This window comes from Canis aureus, chromosome 23, assembly GCF_053574225.1.
Source record: "Canis aureus isolate CA01 chromosome 23, VMU_Caureus_v.1.0, whole genome shotgun sequence".
Lineage (NCBI taxonomy): Eukaryota > Metazoa > Chordata > Mammalia > Carnivora > Canidae > Canis > Canis aureus.
This window is the reverse complement of record NC_135633.1, coordinates 10,045,736-10,067,822: the sequence shown is the minus strand read 5'-3', so window position 1 is coordinate 10,067,822 and position 22,087 is coordinate 10,045,736. Positions and strand designations below refer to the sequence as shown.

At 40.5% G+C, this 22,087-nt stretch overlaps 2 protein-coding genes across 7 annotated transcripts in view; one reads left to right on the top strand and one right to left on the bottom strand.

Annotated features, from left to right (window-relative positions):
- HPS5 (HPS5 biogenesis of lysosomal organelles complex 2 subunit 2) overlaps positions 1-2,276 on the bottom strand; it is a 44,763-nt gene extending 42,487 nt beyond the window's left edge. Inside the window, exons 1-3 of one of the 5 annotated variants that reach the window (XM_077866279.1) lie at positions 1,875-2,276; positions 1,279-1,494; positions 817-902 (exon numbers count right to left, since the gene is read on the bottom strand). The gene's annotated coding sequence lies outside the window, so the exon portion shown is untranslated. Of the gene's footprint in view, positions 1-816; positions 903-1,278; positions 1,495-1,609; positions 1,840-1,874 lie in introns of those variants that run through there. The other 4 variants (XM_077866277.1, XM_077866274.1, XM_077866276.1 and 1 more) reach the window with 4 other exon arrangements.
- The window catches only part of GTF2H1 (general transcription factor IIH subunit 1), a 36,942-nt gene continuing 16,897 nt past the window's right edge, over positions 2,043-22,087 (top strand). The window contains exons 1-8 of one of the 2 annotated variants that reach the window (XM_077866281.1): positions 2,043-2,174; positions 2,348-2,519; positions 9,452-9,620; positions 12,990-13,182; positions 13,920-14,085; positions 14,948-15,041; positions 16,628-16,777; positions 16,913-16,992. In XM_077866281.1, the coding sequence (XP_077722407.1) occupies positions 9,467-9,620; positions 12,990-13,182; positions 13,920-14,085; positions 14,948-15,041; positions 16,628-16,777; positions 16,913-16,992 (837 nt within the window). In that variant the 5' untranslated portion in view covers positions 2,043-2,174; positions 2,348-2,519; positions 9,452-9,466. Of the gene's footprint in view, positions 2,520-9,451; positions 9,621-12,989; positions 13,183-13,919; positions 14,086-14,947; positions 15,042-16,627; positions 16,778-16,912; positions 16,993-22,087 lie in introns of both variants that reach the window. The other variant, XM_077866280.1, reaches the window with a different exon arrangement.

Here is a 22,087-nt window from a genome sequence, read left to right as displayed (position 1 = left end):
GAGCCACCCAGGTGCCCCTCATCTGATGTTTTTAAAGTGGCCATGTCACGGAAACCCAAAGAAATTTTCACATAAAATTAATATGCTCTTCCTAGCTAGTACTTCTATACGACAGAACTGAGCTCAACCTGAAATATGGTATTAACCAACGGTGACAACGTATATAAAAAATACACATTTAAATTCTCTGTAAAAACAACAGAATGTTGACAATTGTTAAAAATGGGTTCTGAATACATGGGGGGGGGGTTCATTTTATTATCCTATCTACTTTTGCCTACGTTTGAAATTTTCCATGACACTTTTTAAGTACATACTTTTTTAGAAAACTTATTTATTTGAGAGAAAGAGAGCCTCCGAATGCAGGGAGGTGTAGAAGGAAAGAATCTCAAGCAGATTCTGTGCTGATCCTGACAGGGGGCTGGATCCTGCTACATCCAGATCATGCATAACCTGAGCTCAAATCAAGAGTCTGGGGATCCCTGGGTGGCTCAGCGGTTTGGCGCCTGCCTTTGGCCCAGGGCACGATCCTGGGGTCCCAGGATGGAGTCCCGCATTGGGCTCCTGGCATGGAGCCTGCTTCTCCCTCCTCCTGTGTCTCTGCCTCTCTTTCTCTCTCTCTCTGTGTCTATCATGAATGAATAAATAAATATATATATCTTTAAAAAAAAAAAAAGTCTGACAACCAACAGAGCCACCCAGGCGGTCCTTTATGTACATATTTTTGAAAAGAAATGTCTGCAAGGTGTATGAGTTAAGTGTCTGCCTTTGCCTCTGGCTGGGGTCATGACCCCAGGGTCTGCGATCGAGCCCCACCTTGGGCTCTCTGCTCAGCGGGGAGCCTGCTTCTCCGTCTCCCTCTGCCTGCAGCTCCCCTTGCTTGCTTGTGCGTTCTCCGCTCCCTGTCAAATAAATAAAAATCTTTAAAACAAATAAAAAAATAAAGTAAAAAAAAATTTCTGTTCAAACCTTCAAAAGTTCCCCTTCTTACATAATCTACGACTTCAACCCTACTTCTTCTTCCAGCCTCACTTTCCCCTTTATATCCTTTATTTTTTACAACTATACCAAGTTTTTGTTCCTCTTTCGTTGCATAAAACTTTGTCCCTCCATGATTTAAGAGATACCGTGTTTTGTTTTTTCTGAATTCTTATTCCCTAGCGAAACTCTACCTTCTGCAAAGCTGTTAAGCCTTGCATGCCTCTAGGCTGGCGGCAAAAAAAAAAAAAAAAAAAAAAAAAAAAAACTAAAGAAAAGAAGGTGGCTCTAGATGCTTACCAGTCAGTGGGACGAGGGGCTTGGCTTGCCCACAGTTTACAGAACTCCGCCGAGGCAGCACTGAGACTGGAATCCACTCCTCCTAAGTCCAAATCTACTGTACCTTTCCACTTCCACGCGTCACTTGATTACATGAACGAGTCGTAGGGCTTGGAGGCTTTTCTCATCACCTTAGTGCTCCTCAAAAGCAAACCCCACAGCGTTCTCTTTCTCCCACTAGCCACGATGGAAGGAAGGAGGGAGAGAGAAGGAAGCACAAGGAAAAATTAAAAACACTACGCGAAGGGGAAGACCTTCCTAGCCAGAAAGTATTAACCGGAGAACTCTTCACCTTGGAGAAGTCGCAACCGACTCCTACATACGCCGTGCATTCGGCACGCTTTTGTACCCGCGGCTGCACACGGTCCCTGCGCACGAGCAGCGCCTGCTGTAGTCGCATCTCTCGGAGAGAGACGCCTCGGAAGCCAGGGTTTCCGAGCCGGGAGCACCGACCTGCAGCACCGGGGTCTCGGCCCCGCCTCCCCGTCTCCAGGCCGGCAGCCCGCAAGCCTCAGTACATCAGACCCGCTCTCACGGCCGGCCGCCGAAACACTCACCGAGCATCTAGCAGCAGCAGAGACACCCGAGACGCAACTGAGAGCTACACCTGAGCCCTTCCTTCTCCCTCTCCGCGCCTCCCCTCCCTGCCTTACGTCATCCACAGGCGCCGAAGACGCGGGGACAGCGCTATTAACGGCACTTCCTTGTCACGTGACGGGTTACGCCCCCTGCTTGCGCGTGGTCCCTCCCCCTCCGGCCGCGGTCGCAATTACGCTCCCTGCGGCCTGCAGTCCCCTGGCTGCTGCCGGCCGAAGACGCAACGCCAACCGGGACCGGAGGACCCTTAGGCTAAAGGGGTGAGACAGCCAGGATCCCGGGACCTTTCACAGCTTAAGGCCGGCGAAAGGAAATGAAACAGGCGGGAACCGGCGGGGGAGGGAGGGAACGAGCGGAAGGTGTCATGGCGGCCGCGCTCTGGGTCACGTGCCCGGCAGGCCCGCCTCGGCACTTCCGGTCACGTGCCCCTCAGAGTCCTCGCAGCCAGCGATGGAGGCGAGACCCCCCAGTAACAGAGGCGGTGGCGACGGCGGCGGCTCCTGGGTTCCAGCGTCTTCCCGGCAGCGTCTCTAAGAAGCGCGGCGGAACTCGACCCGATCCAGCCCGGTTACTTACTTCCTGCCCGGGGCCGTAGCTCCCACCTGGTAAGTTTAGAGCGAAGAATGGGGGCGGGTGGGCGGGTGGGCGAGGAGCTGACAGGCCGGGGGCCGCAGGTCGGCGCGGATTCTGCCCCTTTTCCCTGTGTCCCCGTTGCCGTCGCCACAACTCCTAAGCTTGCCGTCTCGGTCGCCGTTTATTGTCCTGAAGCGGGGGGCGGGGGGGGGGCGGATAATCGACACCCCCCCCCCATCTGGCCTGTAGGAAGCCTGCCCCGTTACTAAGAGCAGGGACTCCAAGATTCACCCAAAGCCGCCGGGATCAGACTTGGCTCCTGAGGAGGAGGACGTGGAGGCCTCCGCCTGACAGAGGAGCCATTCCCGTTAGGAAATAGGCTAAGTCTTTCGGTTTCTGTAGGAGAACAGCTTCCACCGTCGTGCCCGCACTCCTTTCGCTCGACCTGTCAATCCTGCCGCTTCTTAAAACCTTCCTAACACGTGTGCCAATCCACCCCCCACCCCCCACCCCCCGCTTAGTCTGTGCCCGGTGTGATCGTCCTGTAATGATAGGACAGACCACCGACCCAGGGAAGAGCATAATTATTTTATAAATTCTCCAGTGTTCTCAGAGACAGAACCGACTAAGGGAGTCTTCATTTCCTCAAACTGACTCTTAAATGGCCATTTCGGCGTCTGTGTAGTGGGGGAGGGGAAAGAGCTATAAAAGCTTACCCTTTTGCTTGTCAGAAGACCCAGTTTGAAAAACGTACAAAAAAACTAAGTGGTTTGAAATACACCTTGCAGTAAGTGTTAACTCTGCAAAGGAGCGCAACCATTTCATTTCTCCCCACAGATACCTTAACTGGGGAGCTCCAGTATACAAAACATAGCCCGAGGGGATTGGATTTAAGAGGGTCGAGCCCCACCCAGTCCGCCGCCCCCCCCCCCTCCCCCCAACAGCTTGAAAACCACTTGACTGGGCTTTGGTGAATAAGCCAAAATTGCCAACCCTGAAGTAGATTTTTAAATGAAAAATGAAGTCACAACAGAGGGGAAGATAATCTCTGGTTATCAGGCCTATGGCTTGCAGAAGGACGGGGCTCTGGAGAGAACTTTGTACCTTTTAGCAGACCTAAATCCGTCATTTGGGAAGGAGGGTGAGATAATTTAAGGCCATTAAACCTGTTCTTTTGCCCTCACTCCGCTGACATTTAGCAGTGCAGCAGATTGAAAGTTTGAGTTTCTCTTAGGCGGTGTTAAATACATGCGGTAGTGCACATGTAAATGAGCCACGCAGATGTGGGGAGGGCTCTTTAAAGATCCTGGGAAGATTGGTACAGAGAGGAATCAGTTTAATAAACCAGATGATCAGCTTCCTGCATGTACTGCCCTCGAGGCATAGATCCTCTCCCTGCTGGTTTCTCTTTACACCTTTTAGACCTGCTTTTCTGTGCTACTGGGTTTTTTTCCCCTATCAGAATGAGCTTTTTTGCATTTTAACCCCCTATTTCTACTTCATGGATACTGCTGCTAGAAATACCTTGTGCTCTTCCTCTTTTCTTAGTCTGCCTTCAATGTGGGAGTATTAGGCATCCAACTAATAAGTCTCTTCCTTCTCCACTTTACCAACTGATTGCTCTTTCAATTTTGATATTGCAATCTGGTCAGCATGCAGTATTTATTAGTGAACATGAGCATACATTTCCTTCTGTCTTGTGTCTCTGTCGCATTTTCCTCCTGCCTCTCCCTGCACTGCTGTAAAATGAAAAAGTGCTTGGTCTCAAAATTGCTACATCGGTTATTCCCCTTAATAGCTTCATTGTGTTTGTAACTTTCATTAAAATGGTAAATTTTGTTCACTTTTTACATAATTCCAAGGTCCTATTCCCTGTAATGCTGAATTGTTAAAATTTTTTTGGATTGCCTCATAGCAAGCAGCATTCCAGATCTCCATTTTGTATGCTGGCAGATAAAGCAGCTCTCTCTAATAATAATCCTCTTTTTAGGGGGTGATATGGAGTTTTTATTTCACTTGTCCTTGTTTCTGCCCCATTTATCTCTGCACATTAGAAAAGAGATGTGATTTAAAGGTTTCTGTTGATCAGTTTCAATTTTTTCCTATCTCTCTTTCCTTCTAAGCCAGTTACTAGAATCTCTGAAGAATGATACTGTAATCTCTGAGTAGAGAGCTATCATGCTTCCTGGAGTTTATTTAAGGATATATGTGCAAAGATGTTTTATGTATCTTACCAAGCTAGTGTTCTTTTAATAACAAATCTTAAATAGATGTCACAGGTATTTGTTACACTCTTCATACAGGCCAAATATGTTACTGGGTGCTGTATTACAGTGAATACAACACATGCATCCTCTTCCCTTTGTGAAGCTCATAGTCTGTCGGGGAGACAAACATTAAAAGAATTACTTTAGAAATTAATTGTAGTGTGGTAAGTGCTATAAAGAGAAGAAGAACAGAAAGTCTTGCCTAGTAATTCTGAAACCTAGAATAGACCCAAAAAAATGACTAAAAGCCAGTTGATAGGAAAGGAGGAGAATGTGCAAAGCCTCAGAGCAGACATGTATAGTTTCAAGCAAATATTTAACTACAAATGAATTAATGCCTTTACTGGAGGTCTTGCTATTTAAAGAAGTCTTGTGGCAGATAATTTCGTAAAGTAAATAATCTTGTGAGTGGGGCACTTGGGTGGCTCAGTTGGTTGAGTGTCCAACTCTTGGTTTTGGCTCAGGCCATGATCTCAGGATCCTGGGATTGAGCCCTGCGTCCAGCTCTGTGCTCAGCAAGGAGACTACTTGTTCCTTTCCTTCTCCCTCTGGTCCTCCCCCTGCATGTACGCTCTCTCTCTTTCTCTCGAATAAATAATAGAATATTTTTTTAAAAATCTTTGTAAGTAAACTAGATCTTCAAGCTAATTTGCTTAAATGGAACTAACCAATATTTTTCATAAGCAAAATATTCTGTGGCTTTTACAGAGTTTTACTGGAAAGAAGTTTTGCTACCCAAGGTGTCACCCTCAAGAGAAATCTGGAAGTCCCATAAGGCATTATATGGTATCCCCACTGGGTCTATTAAACTTTCTAAAACTGGTCCTTGTACAATTATCAGAGGCGCAATAGATGTACAAGGAAATTTGCCAAGCAAGTTAGCTGTGAGACAATTGACTAGTCATCCCAATGTTCAATTACTTATCTCTGATTCATTTTTAATGTTCTCAAGTGGATTTTTTAATATAAATGGTTTTACATGCTAGTGACTCTCATGGTTCTCTCCATCTGATTTATTCTCCATTTTACATTGTCTTCACTCTTCTTTCTTACCTTCTCATCTCAGAAAGTTTTTCTGTTCTTTTCCAAAGCTAGCACTTTTTATTTGTGCCTATAAACACAGTTAATTGCTTGATCAGCTGTCCTTGCTCACTGCTTTTCTCTGTATATGGACATACTTATAATTATTTGCTTTCCCCCGTCCACAAAGCCTCCCCGTCCTATCTTTTAGATTTTAATTCATGCTTCCTAAAACATGTGTATGTAATTACACTGTAGCGTAATTTCAGATAGTACAGACTTTTTTATTGGTATTATGTTTACTATATAATAAGTATAAAAATTAATATTAAGTTCTATACATGTTATGAAATTTTCTTTGTACATTAAGTTTTTTAACTAAATAAAAAAATAAATTGGGGGCGCCTGGGTGGCTCAGTCAGTTACATGTCTGCCTTTGGCTCAGGTCATGATTCTGGGTTCCTGGGTATAAGTCCCAACGTTGCGCTCTCTGCTCCTGCTCTGTAGAGAGCCTGCTTTTTCTCCCTCTGCCCCTTCTCCCTGCTGTGCTCTCATTCGCTTGGTGTCTCTTTCAAATGAATAAATAAAAAATCTTTGGAAAAAAACCAATAAATTAATAAATATTACAGAAATTTTGAAAATAACAGTTGTTGTCTTACAGTAATAGTCCTATTTTTCCCATGTTACTTTATATACCTCTGGTTTGATAGGGAACAAATTCTTGGAAAGACTTTTTTAATAACTACCTTTCTCATTGCAAAATATGTATTATAGCTAACCCAGAAAACAAAAAGAACATTCAAGTCGTCTGTAATCCCATCACCCATAGGTAACCACTATGAAGATGGGTGTATATTTATCCAGTCATATATTATTTGCAAAACAGCATGGTGGAACTCTAAGGTCAGACTGACCCAAATTCAGACCTAGCTATTTTCCTTGATGCTTTGGGAAGGCATGTTGAATTTTTTTTTTTTTTTTTTTTTAAGACCCAGTTTCCTTTATCTGTAGAATGAAACTAATAATAGAACCTACCTGGGGATTGTTAACTAGGGATTGAATGAGATAATACCTATAAAGAACTTAGCCCAGTGCTTCACACATAACATGAAGCATGGAGTACTTTCATTTTTTGATTTAAGTTCTGCACTCAATGTGGGGCTTGAACTCATGACCCTGAGATCAGGAGTTGCATACTCTACCAACAGAGCCAGCCAGGCTCCCTGCATTGAGTACATTTTACTAAATTTTTAAAATTTAATAATATGAAATCAAACTACATGCTTTTCCCCCCTTTTTTGATTACCTGTGTCTTTTCATGTCATTAGTCTTTTAAAACAGTTAAACAGTGGTTTTTCAAACTTTTTAAGCAGCAGTAACTCTAATCAAAATCTTAGGATATCGGGGATCCCTGGGTGGTGCAGCGGTTTGGCGCCTGCCTTTGGCCCAGGGCGCGATCCTGGAGATCCGGGATCAAATCCCACGTCAGGCTCCCGGTGCATGGAGCCTGCTTCTCCCTCTGTCTATGTCTCTGCCTCTCTCTCTGTGTGTGTGACTATCATAAATAAATAAAAGATTTAAAAAAAAAAAAATCTTAGGATATCAAATAAATAAATTAGTTAAAAGGTGGTATTAAGAATGTTAGCCTCTGTCATGTTTATTTTATAGATCTCCAAACTGGAGATTGTTAACATGGGGAAGTATTTTCAATGGCAAGTGAAAAATGAGTTAATTAATCTCCACCTGCATGACTCAACAGCATCTCACACTCTTCATGTCCAAAACTGAATTCCTTGTCTTCACTTTCAAACCTCTTCTTCCTTTTAAATTTTTTCTGTAAATGGCACACTGTACTCATGTTAGTAGGGATTAGGAGTGGGGTATGAGCAAGCGCTGTGACACCTTCAGTACTTGCAGTGTCTATTCATCCTTCTTCAGTATTCTTCCTTGTCCCTTCCTCTCCATTCTTGATGCCACCAGCCTGGTTCAGACCCTTGCTAGTCCTTTTAAGTATCTCTCATCTTGTCCACAGATCAGTTTCCTAAAATACAAATCTCTGGCCTATTCAGAAGTCCTTAGAGGTTTTTCTGTTGTCTGCCATGTATGGTGGCATTCTCCACTGTCTCTGTCTTAACCATCCCATTCCATATCCCACTGATCTTTATCATGAACTTTATACTACAACCAGAGCAGGCTATTTACCATTCCTAGCATCTCAGGCCTTTGCCCCAAATCGTTCTCTTTGCCTGTAATGCCTATTTCCTTTTCTCTGCCAAAATCCTCATTTAAGACCCAATTCATAACTGATTTAAGTACAAAAAAGAAAAAAACACTGATAAATGTAATGATCTGCATTTCAAAAAACAGGTTAGGTGATACTTGTGGTGAGCATAACTTACTGGATTTACTGTATTAAGTGTATGAAACTAATGTAATGTGTCAACTACTATAAAACGTTTTTTAATCCAGTCATGTTTTTCATTAATGCTAAGAGGTGATGGAAGAATTGATGGTTTCCATTATTTTTAATGCCTGCCACTCTTCCTGGTGCTTACTTCTCCACTTCCAAATAGAAACATTTCTCAATTATTTTGAATAACTGATGGCAGATCCAGTATTTCATTGTTCTCATTTGTTTTAATTAACTTCCAGGAAAAACATTTCAGTAAAGCCTCAGTTTCTCATGACAAACTTAATTTTTATGATACCTAGATATGTGGATTTCTCTAAAATTGTATTATAAGCTATCCTTGAAGAAGCAAATGTTTTAAAATTATACTTTAAATCATTTATTTGAGAATGAAAACTTAAAGCCGTAACTTCATCAGAAATGACGTATATGTGGCATCATATATGTGCTATCACTTTGCCCATCCCAGCCCATGGCAAACATTGCTATCAATCATGGCTTCTTTCCTTAAGCCCATACAACCTCAAATTCCTTTTCAGAGTCATATTCTAGAAAGCCACACTCAAGCATCTAGGATTTCAGTTGAGCATGTAAGATTCCCAGGACTGGAAGGAAGGGAGTAGAGAAAGAGGCAGACTAAAGGTGGTTTCCTAGGTAATGAATTAGTCATATACAAGTGAATCTTCCACCGAGACCAAGAGAACAATTCAGCTTAAAGATACTTGATTGTAAAAGATGGGGGAAATAGCATCTGAAGTGTTAAAAGTTTTCTTTTGAAAGCATACAGGAAGAAACTTAAACTAGGAATCAGGAGATGTGGGTGTGGTTTCAGTTCAAAGTGGTTCTGGAAAGTCACACAAATCCTTTGGCCCTTAGTTGTTTCAGCTGAAAAAAATTGAACTAAACATTCAGTAGGGTCCTAATTCTAAAGTTCCACAATTCCGCATGTAGATTAAAGATAGCATATCTGTAGTCAAATTATATATTTAAGATTTAAGAATAATATTGAGAAACTAAAAGTAAAATTAAAAATACTCTGATTAGAATACGTAGAGATGGTTTAAAAACTGCCAAGTGTCATAAAGTATATCGTGTAAATTTCACACCTGTGATATGAGCAGATTAAATTTGATTTTATAAGGTCGTGCCATACAACTCCAACTTTGAGTCACAGACATTTTTCCTCATTATTAGTTTAGGTTTAGATTTGGAAAGACTCCAGAAGTCAACAAGTATGATCCTAATTAAGATGTGAACTCTCTTTTAGCACTTCCTAGACATCATGGCAACTTCATCTGAAGAGGTTTTGTTGATTGTGAAGAAGGTGCGTCAAAAGAAGCAGGATGGAGCTTTATACCTCATGGCAGAAAGAATTGCTTGGGCACCTGAAGGCAAAGATAGATTTACAATCAGCCATATGTATGCAGATATTAAATGTAAGTCAGCTATACTAAGGTTTGATGGAATATTTGTCAGTAATTTTATAAGAAGATTGCTTATATAGTCTTTATGGGAGTTTTTATTATAGTGTCCAAAAAATAATCATGTTGAAATAATATAAAGTGGGATCACTGAATCTGTTATTCTGTAACTTGTCTTTTCCAATTAATAATAGAGTTTATATAGCTTTGAACATATAAATCTCTTTTTTTTAATTTTTATTTATTTATGATAGTCACACACAGACGGGTGGGGGGGGGCGCGGTGGTGCAGAGACATAGGCAGAGGGAGAAGCAGGCTCCATGCACCAGGAGCCCGACGTGGGATTCGATCCGGGGTCTCCAGGATCGTGCCCTGGGCCAAAGGCAGGCGCCAAACTGCTGCGCCACCCAGGGATCCCCATATAAATCTTTATTACATAAAGATCTCCACACCTACCTTCTCTTTAGGAGTTGCCTAATACTCCACTGAATGGATATAGTCATGTATTTAATTAGTTTTCTGTTGAAGGGCAGTTATGAAGTCTCCTGAATTCTTTTAATGAAAACAATGCTGCAATATAGTTATGTGTGCTAATAATCTTTGTGAGGTGGTATGTATGGGATACATCCCTGCAGTAGATTTACTGCTTCGGATGGTTCGTGCATTTAAAATGTTGACAGATAATGGCAGATTGTCCTTTAATAAAATTGTATGATGTAAGCAAGTTGTCTAATTAATCTTTAGTTATGTGACCATCATCTGTTGAAAAGATAGACTCACTTTTTTATACTTAATAGGAGAAATACAGAGCACAGTCTCCTTAACAAATTGTGGTATCTGAGCTGTGACCATTAATATGAATTCATTTATTTTCCTGAACATAAAATTATTCTCCTAGATAAAATCCTGTTGTGTAAATTTCAAGGAACATGACACCTCAAAAAAAGACAACCTTCCACTTGCAGATACTCAAGATATAGAAGTACTTTGTGTGTCAACAGTGGCCCTAAGGACTTACCTCAGTTTTGCTGCTGGAAATGACCAGGATTTTCATCTACCGCCACTGAAATAACTTAGAATTTTAACTTTCAGAAGGAAATACTGTTAAAATTCATCATAATTAGGTACTGCCTAAGCTATCTGATGTTTTGTCCACTTTTCATTCTGAATACTACCTCCTTTTAAAACTTTGTGGGAAAGTGCTTCATCAGATTCCTCTTAGTACTCTTTTAAACTAACAGTTGTACTAGAAGAGACCCATAAATTAGGAACTGCCTCTATTAGCATTTCTCTTGAACAGGAAGCTGGTCCTGTAGCTCTGCAAAACACACACTCATTGTGATACCCACAACATACAATAGAGGAATATACCTTTCTCCTGTTTCCCGACAGTTCTTCTCTTATTAGGAAGGAGAGCTCATACCCAAATCCAGATCTGCACCAGATCAGTTTTCATTTTAATTTGAATATTTGAAAGAATACCCATTTCTGGAAGAAGACGTTCAGAGTTATCAATAGTAAATTACTAAGGTGAAAATCAGCAGTTAAGTTTGCTAATTAAAAAACTTAAGAAGGGATCCCTGGGTGGCGCAGCGGTTTGGCGCCCGCCTTTGGCCCAGGGCGCAATTCTGGAGACCCGGGATCGAATCCCACATCGGGCTCCCAGTGCATGGAGCCTGCTTCTCCCTCTGCCTATGTCTCTGCCTTTCTCTCTCTCTGTGACTATCATAAATAAATAAAAATTTAAAAAAAATAAAAAAAAATAAAAAACTTAAGAAGTAGGCCTCTCAAAGGCAAAAGCCAAGATAGAGCAAGGATAGAGCAATGACTGAGAAAAGATGCCTAGAAAGAAGTTATAGTTTTGTTTTGGAAAAATAGAATACCAGAATAGGGTGGCTGACAGTGTAAATTGCTCTGTATTGGTGTTTTCAGTAGTAAAGTTTGTTTAGGGGTTTTAATAGGTGGTTTGGGTTACAACTCTAGGCAATTTGTTTCAGACTACCAGGAGTCTCCCATTTCATGAGACAAAGCCCCTCCATCTCTCTTCCCCTGACAGAGACAAGCACTGCTATCACCATGAGGCCCACTGTTTAAGAGTACAAGTTCTCCATTATGTGGGTGTATTTTGACATTCTTAGCCTCAATTTATTATGAAAATTTTCAAAGTAACAGAAAAATTTTTAGGAATGGTACAATGCAAAAAAAAAAAAAGAAAGAAAGAAATGGTGCAATGCATACCTATATAATCCACTTAAGATTATGTGTGCATACATTTTGCTGTAATATTTTCACACCAAGAAATTTTTAATAATATCCAGAACGTTGTGACATTTCCCCAGTTGTCCCAATAACGTTTTCAAATCTTTTTTTTTATAAATTTTTTTTTAATTTTTATTTATTTATGATAGTCACAGAGAGAGAAAGAAGCAGAGACACAGGCAGAGGGAGAAGCAGGCTCCATGCACCGGGAGCCCGATGTGGGATTCGATCCCGGGTCTCCAGGATCGCGCCCTGGGCCAAAGGCAGGCGCCAAACGGCTACGCCACCCAGGGATCCCCCAATAACGTTTTCAGTAGCAGTGATTTTTTTTTTTAATTATATGCAATCTAGGTTCACATATGGACTTGTAGTGTCTTCAGTCTGTAGAGTGTTGCATACCACATTTGGATTATGTGTGCTTGTCTCCTCAAGGTTTTCTTTATTTGTGCAGACCTGTATTTCTCATAAACTGAGTCACTTCTACAGGCTTGATCATACTCAGGTTAAACTTTCACAGCAAGAACACACATAGGTGGTGTTATTTACCTACTTTTCTATTCCCTCAGAAAGCCCATAGTGTTAGGTTGTCCCACCCACTTTGAATGAGACTCATTAAAATTTCATCACTTGATTGAAATGGTGACCCAGATCTCTCAAATGTAAAATATATTTTTTTCTTTGAAGTTAGTAAGCCATGGGCTATGTTTTGGGAGTTTTTTCTTTTTTTAACTATGACAGATCATTTTTATTAATGTTGATTGGAGGCAGCTTTTCAGGGTAGGTTCAATTATTATCTCTAAATAGCTGGCTCTTTAGAGATCTGCTCCATCTTGAATGGAAACAGAAGCCCTTTAGTATCTGGAGGTGGAGGCATTGGGTAAGAAATGCCAACAAAGGATACTAAAGAAGGAAGCAGAGTGGTTAGCGGTGAATTTGTTAAACTCTGCTCTGAATATATGGAATTATTTGAGAAGAGGGCATTTCTGCAAAAGCATTAAGATTGGAGCAGGGCAGCTGAAGCCCAAAGGAATTCTGAATCTTCTTGGGAGGAAGAAGTAGCCTATTGTAGGACAATTTCCACAGTGTGGGTGTCCTCATCTAATTTGCCTCATGCTTCTTTTTAGGCCAGAAAATCAGTCCAGAAGGAAAAGCTAAAATTCAACTTCAGCTGGTGTTGCATGCAGGGGACACAACTAACTTCCATTTTTCCAATGAAAGCACAGCTGTGAAAGAGCGAGATGCAGTGAAAGACCTTCTTCAGCAGCTGCTGCCCAAATTCAAGAGGAAAGCGAATAAAGAGCTGGAAGAGAAAAACAGGTGAAGGGGGAAAAGAATAAAGAGACCCTAGGTTCTCTCTGGTCTCTAAGTAGAGTCACACCTTGTTATTTTTTATCCCTTGTACTGCCTCAAGTGTAACGTCTGATGAGGAACACAACTGGGACCCAAAGGTGCTAAGGTCCTTTCATTCCTTTTCCCAGTTTACTGCCACAGAGACGACACAAAACCATTTAGAAATATGTTTGTGAGTGAGAAACTTGAAAGAAATCACATTGTAAAAAAGTTGAGAAAGAATATCAAATGATGAGTTTCTGGTAAGATGAATTATTCCATCACCAATATTTCCAGGCCATGAGTGCTTAAGTCTCCAGGTGCTTATTAGTGGAAAAACTAATGGCCAGAAAATCTCATGCATACCCCCTCTCTTTCCTTTTCCCCTTCATCTGTGAAGGAGAATACAGTACAAATACAGATACAATGACCTCTGTATCACTAGGATACAGAGACAAATAATACCAAATCCATGCCTTCAAGGAGTTTAGTCTTTGCTTCTTCAGACTTCCACTTTTCTTCAGTTGTTCCTCCAGAAATGTTTTTTTGTTAGCTTGTTTGTTGTAATTACTAACAAATGAATTAAATGACCTCTGCCGCTCCCACATTATAAAATGGAAGTTGAGTGTGTTAGTGTTTCATGTTGTTAAAGTCTTTTAAAAAAGTGTTACATAAATGGTGTTTTATTCCAGAAGTTCAAAATGTTCAATCTATTCTATCACCAGAATGCTGCAAGAAGATCCTGTTTTGTTTCAGCTTTATAAAGACCTTGTTGTGAGTCAAGTGATCAGCGCTGAGGAATTCTGGGCCAATCGTTTAAATGTGAATGCAACAGAGAGTTCTTCTACATCCAATCATAAGCAGGATGTTGGCATTTCTGCAGCATTTCTGGTATGTGACCCCTCTAGATTTCTGAAGAGAAAAAAAAGAAAACCCTGGTATATGTCATAACTGTGCCATTTCTTTTGTAAAAACTAGCATTTCCTTTAAGTAAATCAGTGGATACTTTGGTATCTACAGTGTTCTTCTTTAAAAAAATCTTTTAAAATATATGCAGTATTTATTAAATTGATACTTTTTGCCAGTTCTACTTTTTTGGTTTTTGGACTTGACCCTAACATGCTAGAAATTTATGGACTTTAATAAATAAAGAGAATCTTTCAGCAATTGGACTAGTACTTATTTCCCCTAATTCTTTTAAATTTAGGGCTTTCTGGTACGTTTTTTTATGATTGCTATACTTAAAATTCAGAGTTAAATGTGTAATGACCATGGTGTTTCAGAAGAATTAAGATTTGTAAAATGTATGTTAATGAAAAATTGGGAATGCCTTACCTGTAGAATTAGAAAGTGGGATTAATTTAATCTGTACTCTGGAAGAACCAAAGCAGTATTTATGCATTCAACAAAAAATTTGACTACCATTTATATGTTTAGCATCTTCCTGGGTGCTTAGTAGTGAACTGAATTAATAAAGTCTTTCCTAGAGAAACCAGATAGTAATTTAGTAACCAAGGTTTATAGTTTTGGTAATTCAAGGAAGCAGGTTTTACACATCAGTAAGATTAAGTGAAACCAGGTCAGGCTTCTTTGAGCCCTATCTCAGTGCCAAAAATTACAAATGAGGGACTTAATTCTGTCTGTGTTGTTTATTCAGAAAAGTCTGTTTTTCCACCTTTGTCCAGTGTCTATTATATGCTTATATATTTTCCCCCAATATTGTAATAAATATATACGTCTGGTCTTAATTTAGGCTGATGTCCGGCCCCAAACAGATGGATGTAATGGTCTGAGGTACAATTTAACCTCTGATATCATCGAGTCCATATTTAGGACCTATCCAGCAGGTAAGAATCAATTTTTCCACATAGTTGAAATATTTGTGTGGATGAATTCAGTAATACATCAGCGAAAAACAAAAACCTTTACCTTTATTCCTGATGAAGTACAACAAAATCTGCGAAAACATACAGTAGTTATTTTTTTATTATTTTTTATTAAGCTTTATTTAAATTTATTTAGTTAACATAATGTATTATTGGTTTCAGAGATAGAGGTCAGTGATTCGTCGGTCTTATATAATACCCAGTGCTCATCACATCCTGTGCCTTCTCTTTTTTTTTTTTTTTTTTTTTTAGATTTTATTTATTCATGAGAGAGAGGCAGAGACATAGGTAGAGGTAGAAGCAGGCTCCCTGCAAGGAGCCTGATGTGGGACTCCATGGCCTGCTTAATAGTTCATTGCCCAGTTACCCCATCCCCCACCTTTCTCCCCCCAGTGACTCTCTGTTTGTTTCCCGTGATTAAGGGTCTCTTATGGTAGTTATTAAAGGATCAGTTCATTGGTATAATGACTTTCCCATTCTTTCATCAGTGGTTCTTAAACTTTATTTACCCTTCAGCATACCTGCACAAAATGACCTACTCCAGAGGCATCAATAAATGAGTCTCTACAGCAGTAATTCAAATCATCCTTCATACTGCCTCCACAGTGACCTTTCTAACCCACAAATCATTACCTTTGCAGAAACCATCCTAAAAGTATAAATGACTTGATCCCAGCCTTAGTAATTTATGAGGTGCAGCCAAGGAGGAGAGCCACCACTTCAGTTATTTTACTGACTAAACTGTTCTCTCTCAAACCGCATGCTGTTCTCTCCCCTCACTCCCTCACCCCTGCTCCATTAGTCCTTTAGAAACATATCTCCCTTATAGGACTCAAGTATTGCCTCACTGCCACTTCTATAAAATCCTGACTTCTTTGGGCAGGTATAAGCCTCCCTTTGCTTCTATAGAGGCTTGTGTCTGTCTCAAAGAGTTGTCAGATTGTAATATAATTATTTTTGTATATTTTTATAATAATGTAATTATATAGTATTTATTATATATCACACTATTCTAAGGCCTTTATATGTATTAACTCATTTAGTCATCACAAATAACCCAATGAAGTGGGTGTTCTTATACCTTCATATGACAGATGAGGAAATCAAGATACAGAGAAGTTATGTAATTTGTACAAGGTCACATAGTAATGGCAAATCTAAAATTTTAAACTCAGGCTGAAAAAAAAATAAATAAACTCAGGCTGTTTGGCTCAAGAGACCATGCTCTTAACCTCTTGTTTATTGGACTCTGAACTTCTGGAATGTGCTGAACAGATAGTCTAGTGGGTATTGATTTTTGATATTTCTGCTAAAACTGAAACTTGTTAATGGTGCAAAATAAGATTTTGTTTGTAATTTAAGATTCATAAAGGGACTGTGTCACTTAATCTTTCAAGTTATATTTCATATTTCCAATTAGATTATGACACACAGTATATAAAGTTGAACAGTTTAATTTAGTTTTTCCATTATCCATATTTCAACTAATTTGAGAGATTTTAAGAAATGGAAATTTTGTATGTAAGTATTATGGTTTTTTTCCACAGTAAAAATGAAGTATGCAGAAAATGTTCCTCACAACATGACAGAAAAAGAGTTTTGGACACGTTTCTTTCAGTCCCATTATTTTCATAGGGACCGCCTGAATACGGGGTCAAAAGACCTCTTTGCAGAATGTGCCAAAATTGATGAAAAAGGTAATCATTTCTCCCTGACACACTCTAAATTTGTTTTGCTGTTTTCTGGTCCTCTAGTCATAGTGCCATTAGTGAATTTTTTTATTTCTGAGGAAGGTCAGACTTGACCAATTTTTTATTTCATTGATTTTCTAGGGTTAAAAACAATGGTTTCATTAGGAGTGAAAAACCCACTACTTGATTTGACTGCTTTGGAAGATAAATCATTAGATGAGGTAAGTAGAAGTAAAAGAATTTGTAAGAGGGGCACCTGGCTGGCTCAGTTGGTAGAGCATGTGACTCTTGGTGTAAGGGTTGTGAGTTCAAGCTTGGGCCTAGAGCCTACTAAAAAACACACACACCAAAAAAAAAAAAAAAAAAACACCTTTTTTAAAAGATATTATTTGAGAGAGAGACCAAGAGAGCACAGGTCAGAGGAGGGGCAGAGTGAGAGGGAGAAAGACAAGAACAAGCAGATTCCTTGCTGAGTACAGAGCCCGACACCGAGCTCCATCCTAGGACCCCAAGATGATGACCTGAGCTGAAGTCCAATGCTTAACCAACTGAGCCACCCGGGCGCCCCACAAGAAACAAATTTTCGTTAAAAAGAATTTATGAGAGAAAACAGTCTTCAGCTGGTTTAAAAATATCTAGAGCACCTGGATGACTCAGTCTTTTGAGCATCTGCTGTTGGTTCGGGCCAGGGTCCCAGGGTCCTGGGATCAAGCCCTGTATGGGGCTCCCTGCTCGGCAGGGAACCTGCCTCTCCCTCTCCCTCTGGTATTCACCACACTTGTGCTCTCTGGCTTTTTCTCTGTCAAATAAAATAAAAATCTTAATTTAAAAAAAAAAAAAACAGGGATCCCTGGGTGACGCAGCGGTTTAGCGCCTGCCTTTGGCCCAGGGCGCGATCCTGGAGACCCGGGATCGAATCCCACATCAGGCTCCTGGTGCATGGAGCCTGCTTCTCCCTCTGCCTGTGTCTCTGCCTCTCTCTCTCTCTCTGTGACTATCATAAATAAATAAAAATTAAAAAAAAAATTCTTTTAAAAATTTCCCTCAGTATAGGTATTTCACATAAATATTGTTATTTGGAGTGATTTATCAGAAGTCTTGTCAGCACCATTTGCTATTAAAATCGCCTTGGAAAATTGAAATTCCTGAGTTGCTAAAACTTTTAATTTCTTTTTTTTAAAGATTTTTTTTTATTTATTCATGATAGACATAGAGAGGCAGAGGGAGAAGCAGGCTCCATGCCAAGCAGGAGCCTGAAGCGGGACTCCATCCCGGGACTCCAGGATCACGCACTGGGCCAAAGGCAGGCGCTGAACCACCCAGGGATCCCCACTAAAACTTTTTTTTAAAAAGAATTTTCTAGGGGATCCCTGGGTGGTGCAGCGGTTTAGCGCCTGCCTTTGGCCCAGGGCGCGATCCTGGAGACCCGGGATCGAATCCCACGTCGGGCTCCGGTGCATGGAGCCTGCTTCTCCCTCTGCCTGTGTCTCTGCCTCTCTCTCTCTCTCCCTCCCTCTCTGTCGATCATGAATAAATAAATAAAAATATTAAAAAAAAAAAGATGTACCGATCAATTGCAATGCCCATAAGATCTTAAGCAGCTACATACAATTTCTAAGTTCTTAATTTAAAAAGAAAAAAAAAAAAAATAAATAAAAAAATAAAAAGAATTTTCTAAAAAAAAAAGAATTTTCTAGCTCTAGCTCATTGGTACTTCTCTAAGTAATGTGAAGGCTTAAGATATTTGTGAGTCTGCTTTATTTTCTGATGTTGATCTAAAGAAATATGAGTAAATATCAATAGGCCAAGAAAAGATAACATTTTTCCATAGCCCACTATATGCCAGACCTTGAGCACACCCATGACCTTACCAGCTCTGATAATGTTTCAACAGCTAGACCACCAGGTATGCACCACCTACCTCCACCTCAGGACTCCAGACTTACAGATGTATTGGTCACAGGGAAGGATGGGTTCCCTTCCCGTCTTCTAGGCTAGAAGCCTGCTTTCCTCAATTATTCTTCTTTATACTCAGATTTTCATTTTCTTACCTTTCTTTTGGCTCCTCTTCTGCTGGCCATATACACATGCTTAAACCTTCCAAACTTTTTCTAAACTTTTGCTTTATTTTAGTGTATAGTATTCAGCAAGGTGAGGAAACTTTTAACCTACAGTTTTTAGCAGAAAATAATCCTGGGTGCCCAGATAAGTCATTTCCTTAATGAAATTGAGTTTTCTTGTTAATTCTCTATATTCAGGCACTTTCTTGGTGAGTTTCAATACATTAAAACATGGCCCTCGGGATCCCTGGGTGGCGCAGCGGTTTGGCGTCTGCCTTGGCCCAGAGCGCGATCCTGGAGACCCGGGATCGAATCCCACATCGGGCTCCCTGCATGGAGCCTGCTTCTCCCTCTGCCTATGTCTCTGCCTCTCTCTCTCTCTCTCTCTGTGTGACTATCATGAATAAATAAATAAAATCTTAAAAAAAAAAAAAAAAAATGGCCCTCTTTAAATCATTCTGAAAATATGAAGTTTTGTGAAGCTTAGAAGTATAGCTTAATATGGGGGAAAGATATTAGTGGGTTTGGGGGGGGTTGTTTAAGAAAATACAAATGATGGTATTTTGGGGTGCTGGCCTGATTCAGTTTGCAGAGCATGTGACTCTTAATCGCAAGGTTGTGAGTTCAAGCCCCGCTTTGGGTGCAGAGTTTACTGAAATAAATTTTTTTTAACAAAAAAAAAAAAAAATGAGGGGATCCCTGGGTGGCGCAGCGGTTTGGCGCCTGCCTTTGGCTCAGGGCGCGATCCTGGAGACCTGGGATCGAATCCCACGTCGGGCTCCCAGTGCATGGAGCCTGCTTCTCCCTCTGCCTGTGTCTCTACCTCTCTCTCTGTGTGACTATCATAAATAAACAAAAATTAAAAAAAAAAAATGATGGCATATTATACGTATTCATGTGTGATTTTGTTCTTCACTTTGCCTGTTAACCACTGTCAGTCCTAGTTATATAAACCATAGTTGTTAAGTACATAGACTATAGGACCAAACTACCTGGCTTAGACTGTCATTCCAAGTTTTCTTATGGAATGAGGTTAATAGTACTGACCTTATTAGTAGGGGATAGGAAAATTGAGATGTTGGTTAAGGATAACCAACTTGCCACTAGCAGATAAATAAGTTCTAAAGAACTAATATGCAGCCTATGGTCAACAATGCTGTGTTATAAACTTCAGAGTTGCTACATCTTAGTTCTCACTGCAGAACAGGAAATGATAATTACATGATATGATAGAGATGTTAACTTTAGAGTAATCATACTGCAATATAGAAATATGAGGTTAATACAGTTTATACCTTTAACTTATAAAATGTTATGTATCAGTTATATCTGAGTTGAATAAATTCAGTACAAAGAAAAGTGCTGACTATGGGATTGCTACAAGAGCTTAGAAGAGTGTGGTACACAGTGCTCAGCAAATCATAGGTGTTACTTTTATTTATGTTTTGGTGTGCTTGCTTGATATTCCATTATATGGAGAAATGAACATTTATATAACCAATTCTGTAAATAGAAATGTTGGGTGATTCTGTTTTTCCTTTGGTGCCTCTTTCCCCTATATCCTCTAGTTGTAACTTTTCCAGGGTATGGCCTTGGGCCACCTTCTGGATACATTTTCTTCCATTGCTTTAAATACTAATACGTAATGATGAATCCCAGGTAGCCCTGGTCTCTCTGACCCCAGAACTCCAAAATTATACACATACCTGCTTACTATCTTCACTTAGATATTTCACAGACACCTCAGCATAGCATGTCCAGAATGAACCTTTTGTTCTTATCCTCTTAAACCTATTTCTTCTTGGATCTTCTGTATCTTAATTTTTTAAAAAATTACCATTACATAGCATCGAGGTGCTTAGGTGGCTTAATCGGTTCAGCATCTGCCTTTGGCTCAGGTCATGATCTCAGGGTTCTGGGATGAAGGCCCACATCAGGCTCCGTGCTCAGCAGGGAATCTGTTTCTCCCTCTCCCTTTGCCTATAACACCCACTTGTACTTGTGCGCGCACGCGCTCCCCTCCCCCCCCAAAATAAATAAAATCTTCAGAAAAAAAGACGAACATTACCATGGACTCAGTTGCTCAAGCCAGAAGCTGGGAGTCTCCTTGATTCCTCCCCTTCCTTCACCTCCAATGTTTAGTTCATCAGCAAGTCCTCTACAATACATCGATTTGCCTACAACTGTGCATCCCCACACTTAAACTCTCTTACTATTAATTAAGCTACCACCATTTTTGTTTTGATTGCTTTTATTAGCCTCCTAATTGATACTCCTATTTTCAACTTTGTTCCCTATGTTACTTTCCCTTAGCAGTAGAGTTATAAATCAGATCATAACAGTTTTTTGTGTAAAACTCTTTGGTGGTTTCTTATTGAACCTAAAAATCAAAACTACAAGGCTCTTCTTGATTTGGCCTCTGCCTGCTGCTACTTCAATTTAGGCCACTTACACTCATTCATCCCCTTAGATACCTTTTTTCTTGTCTATCCCAAGCTTTTTCTACCTCAGGGTCTTTGTACTTGCTATTCCTCCTTCCTGCTCTTCTACCTAACTAGCTCCTACCCATCTTTTAGACATCTGTTCAAAGACTTCTTTAAGAGAGACATTCTCGGGCAGCCTCAGTTGCTCAGCGGTTTGGTGCCGCCTTCAGCCTCGGGCGTGATCCTGAGTCGGGCTCCCTGTGTGGAGCCTACTCTCCCTCTGCCTCTCTCTCTCTCTCTCTCTCTCTCTCTCATGAGTAAATAAATAAAATCTTAAGAGAGACATTCTCTAACCTCTCTATCTGAAGTGGTTCCTGCTCTCTCTCCATGCAGTCCTTATATCCTGCCGCCCTTTTATTTTTTTCATACCCCTTGTCATTTTCAAAAGTGATCTCAATAGAGTAGAAGTTTTGTGACGGTGACTCTCGTTTACTGACCTATCCCCTGCACATGACACGTAATAGGTATTCAGTAATTATTTGCTGAATGAATGGCATATGAGTCTTTAAGATTTTTTAAATTTATTTATGAGAGACAGAGAGAGGCAGAGACACACAGGCAGAGGGAGAAGCAGGCCCCATGCAGGGAGCCCAACATGGGACTCGATCCCAGGTCTTCAGGATCAGGCCCTGGGCCGAAGGCAGTGCTAAACTGCGGAGCCACCCGGGCTGCCCGGCATGAGTCTTTTTATAATCTTTTCCCTTTTTAGCCCTATGTCTCACCAATCCCTGGTCCACCCTTCATTCCAGGTGTATTGCTGACCAGGAAAACCC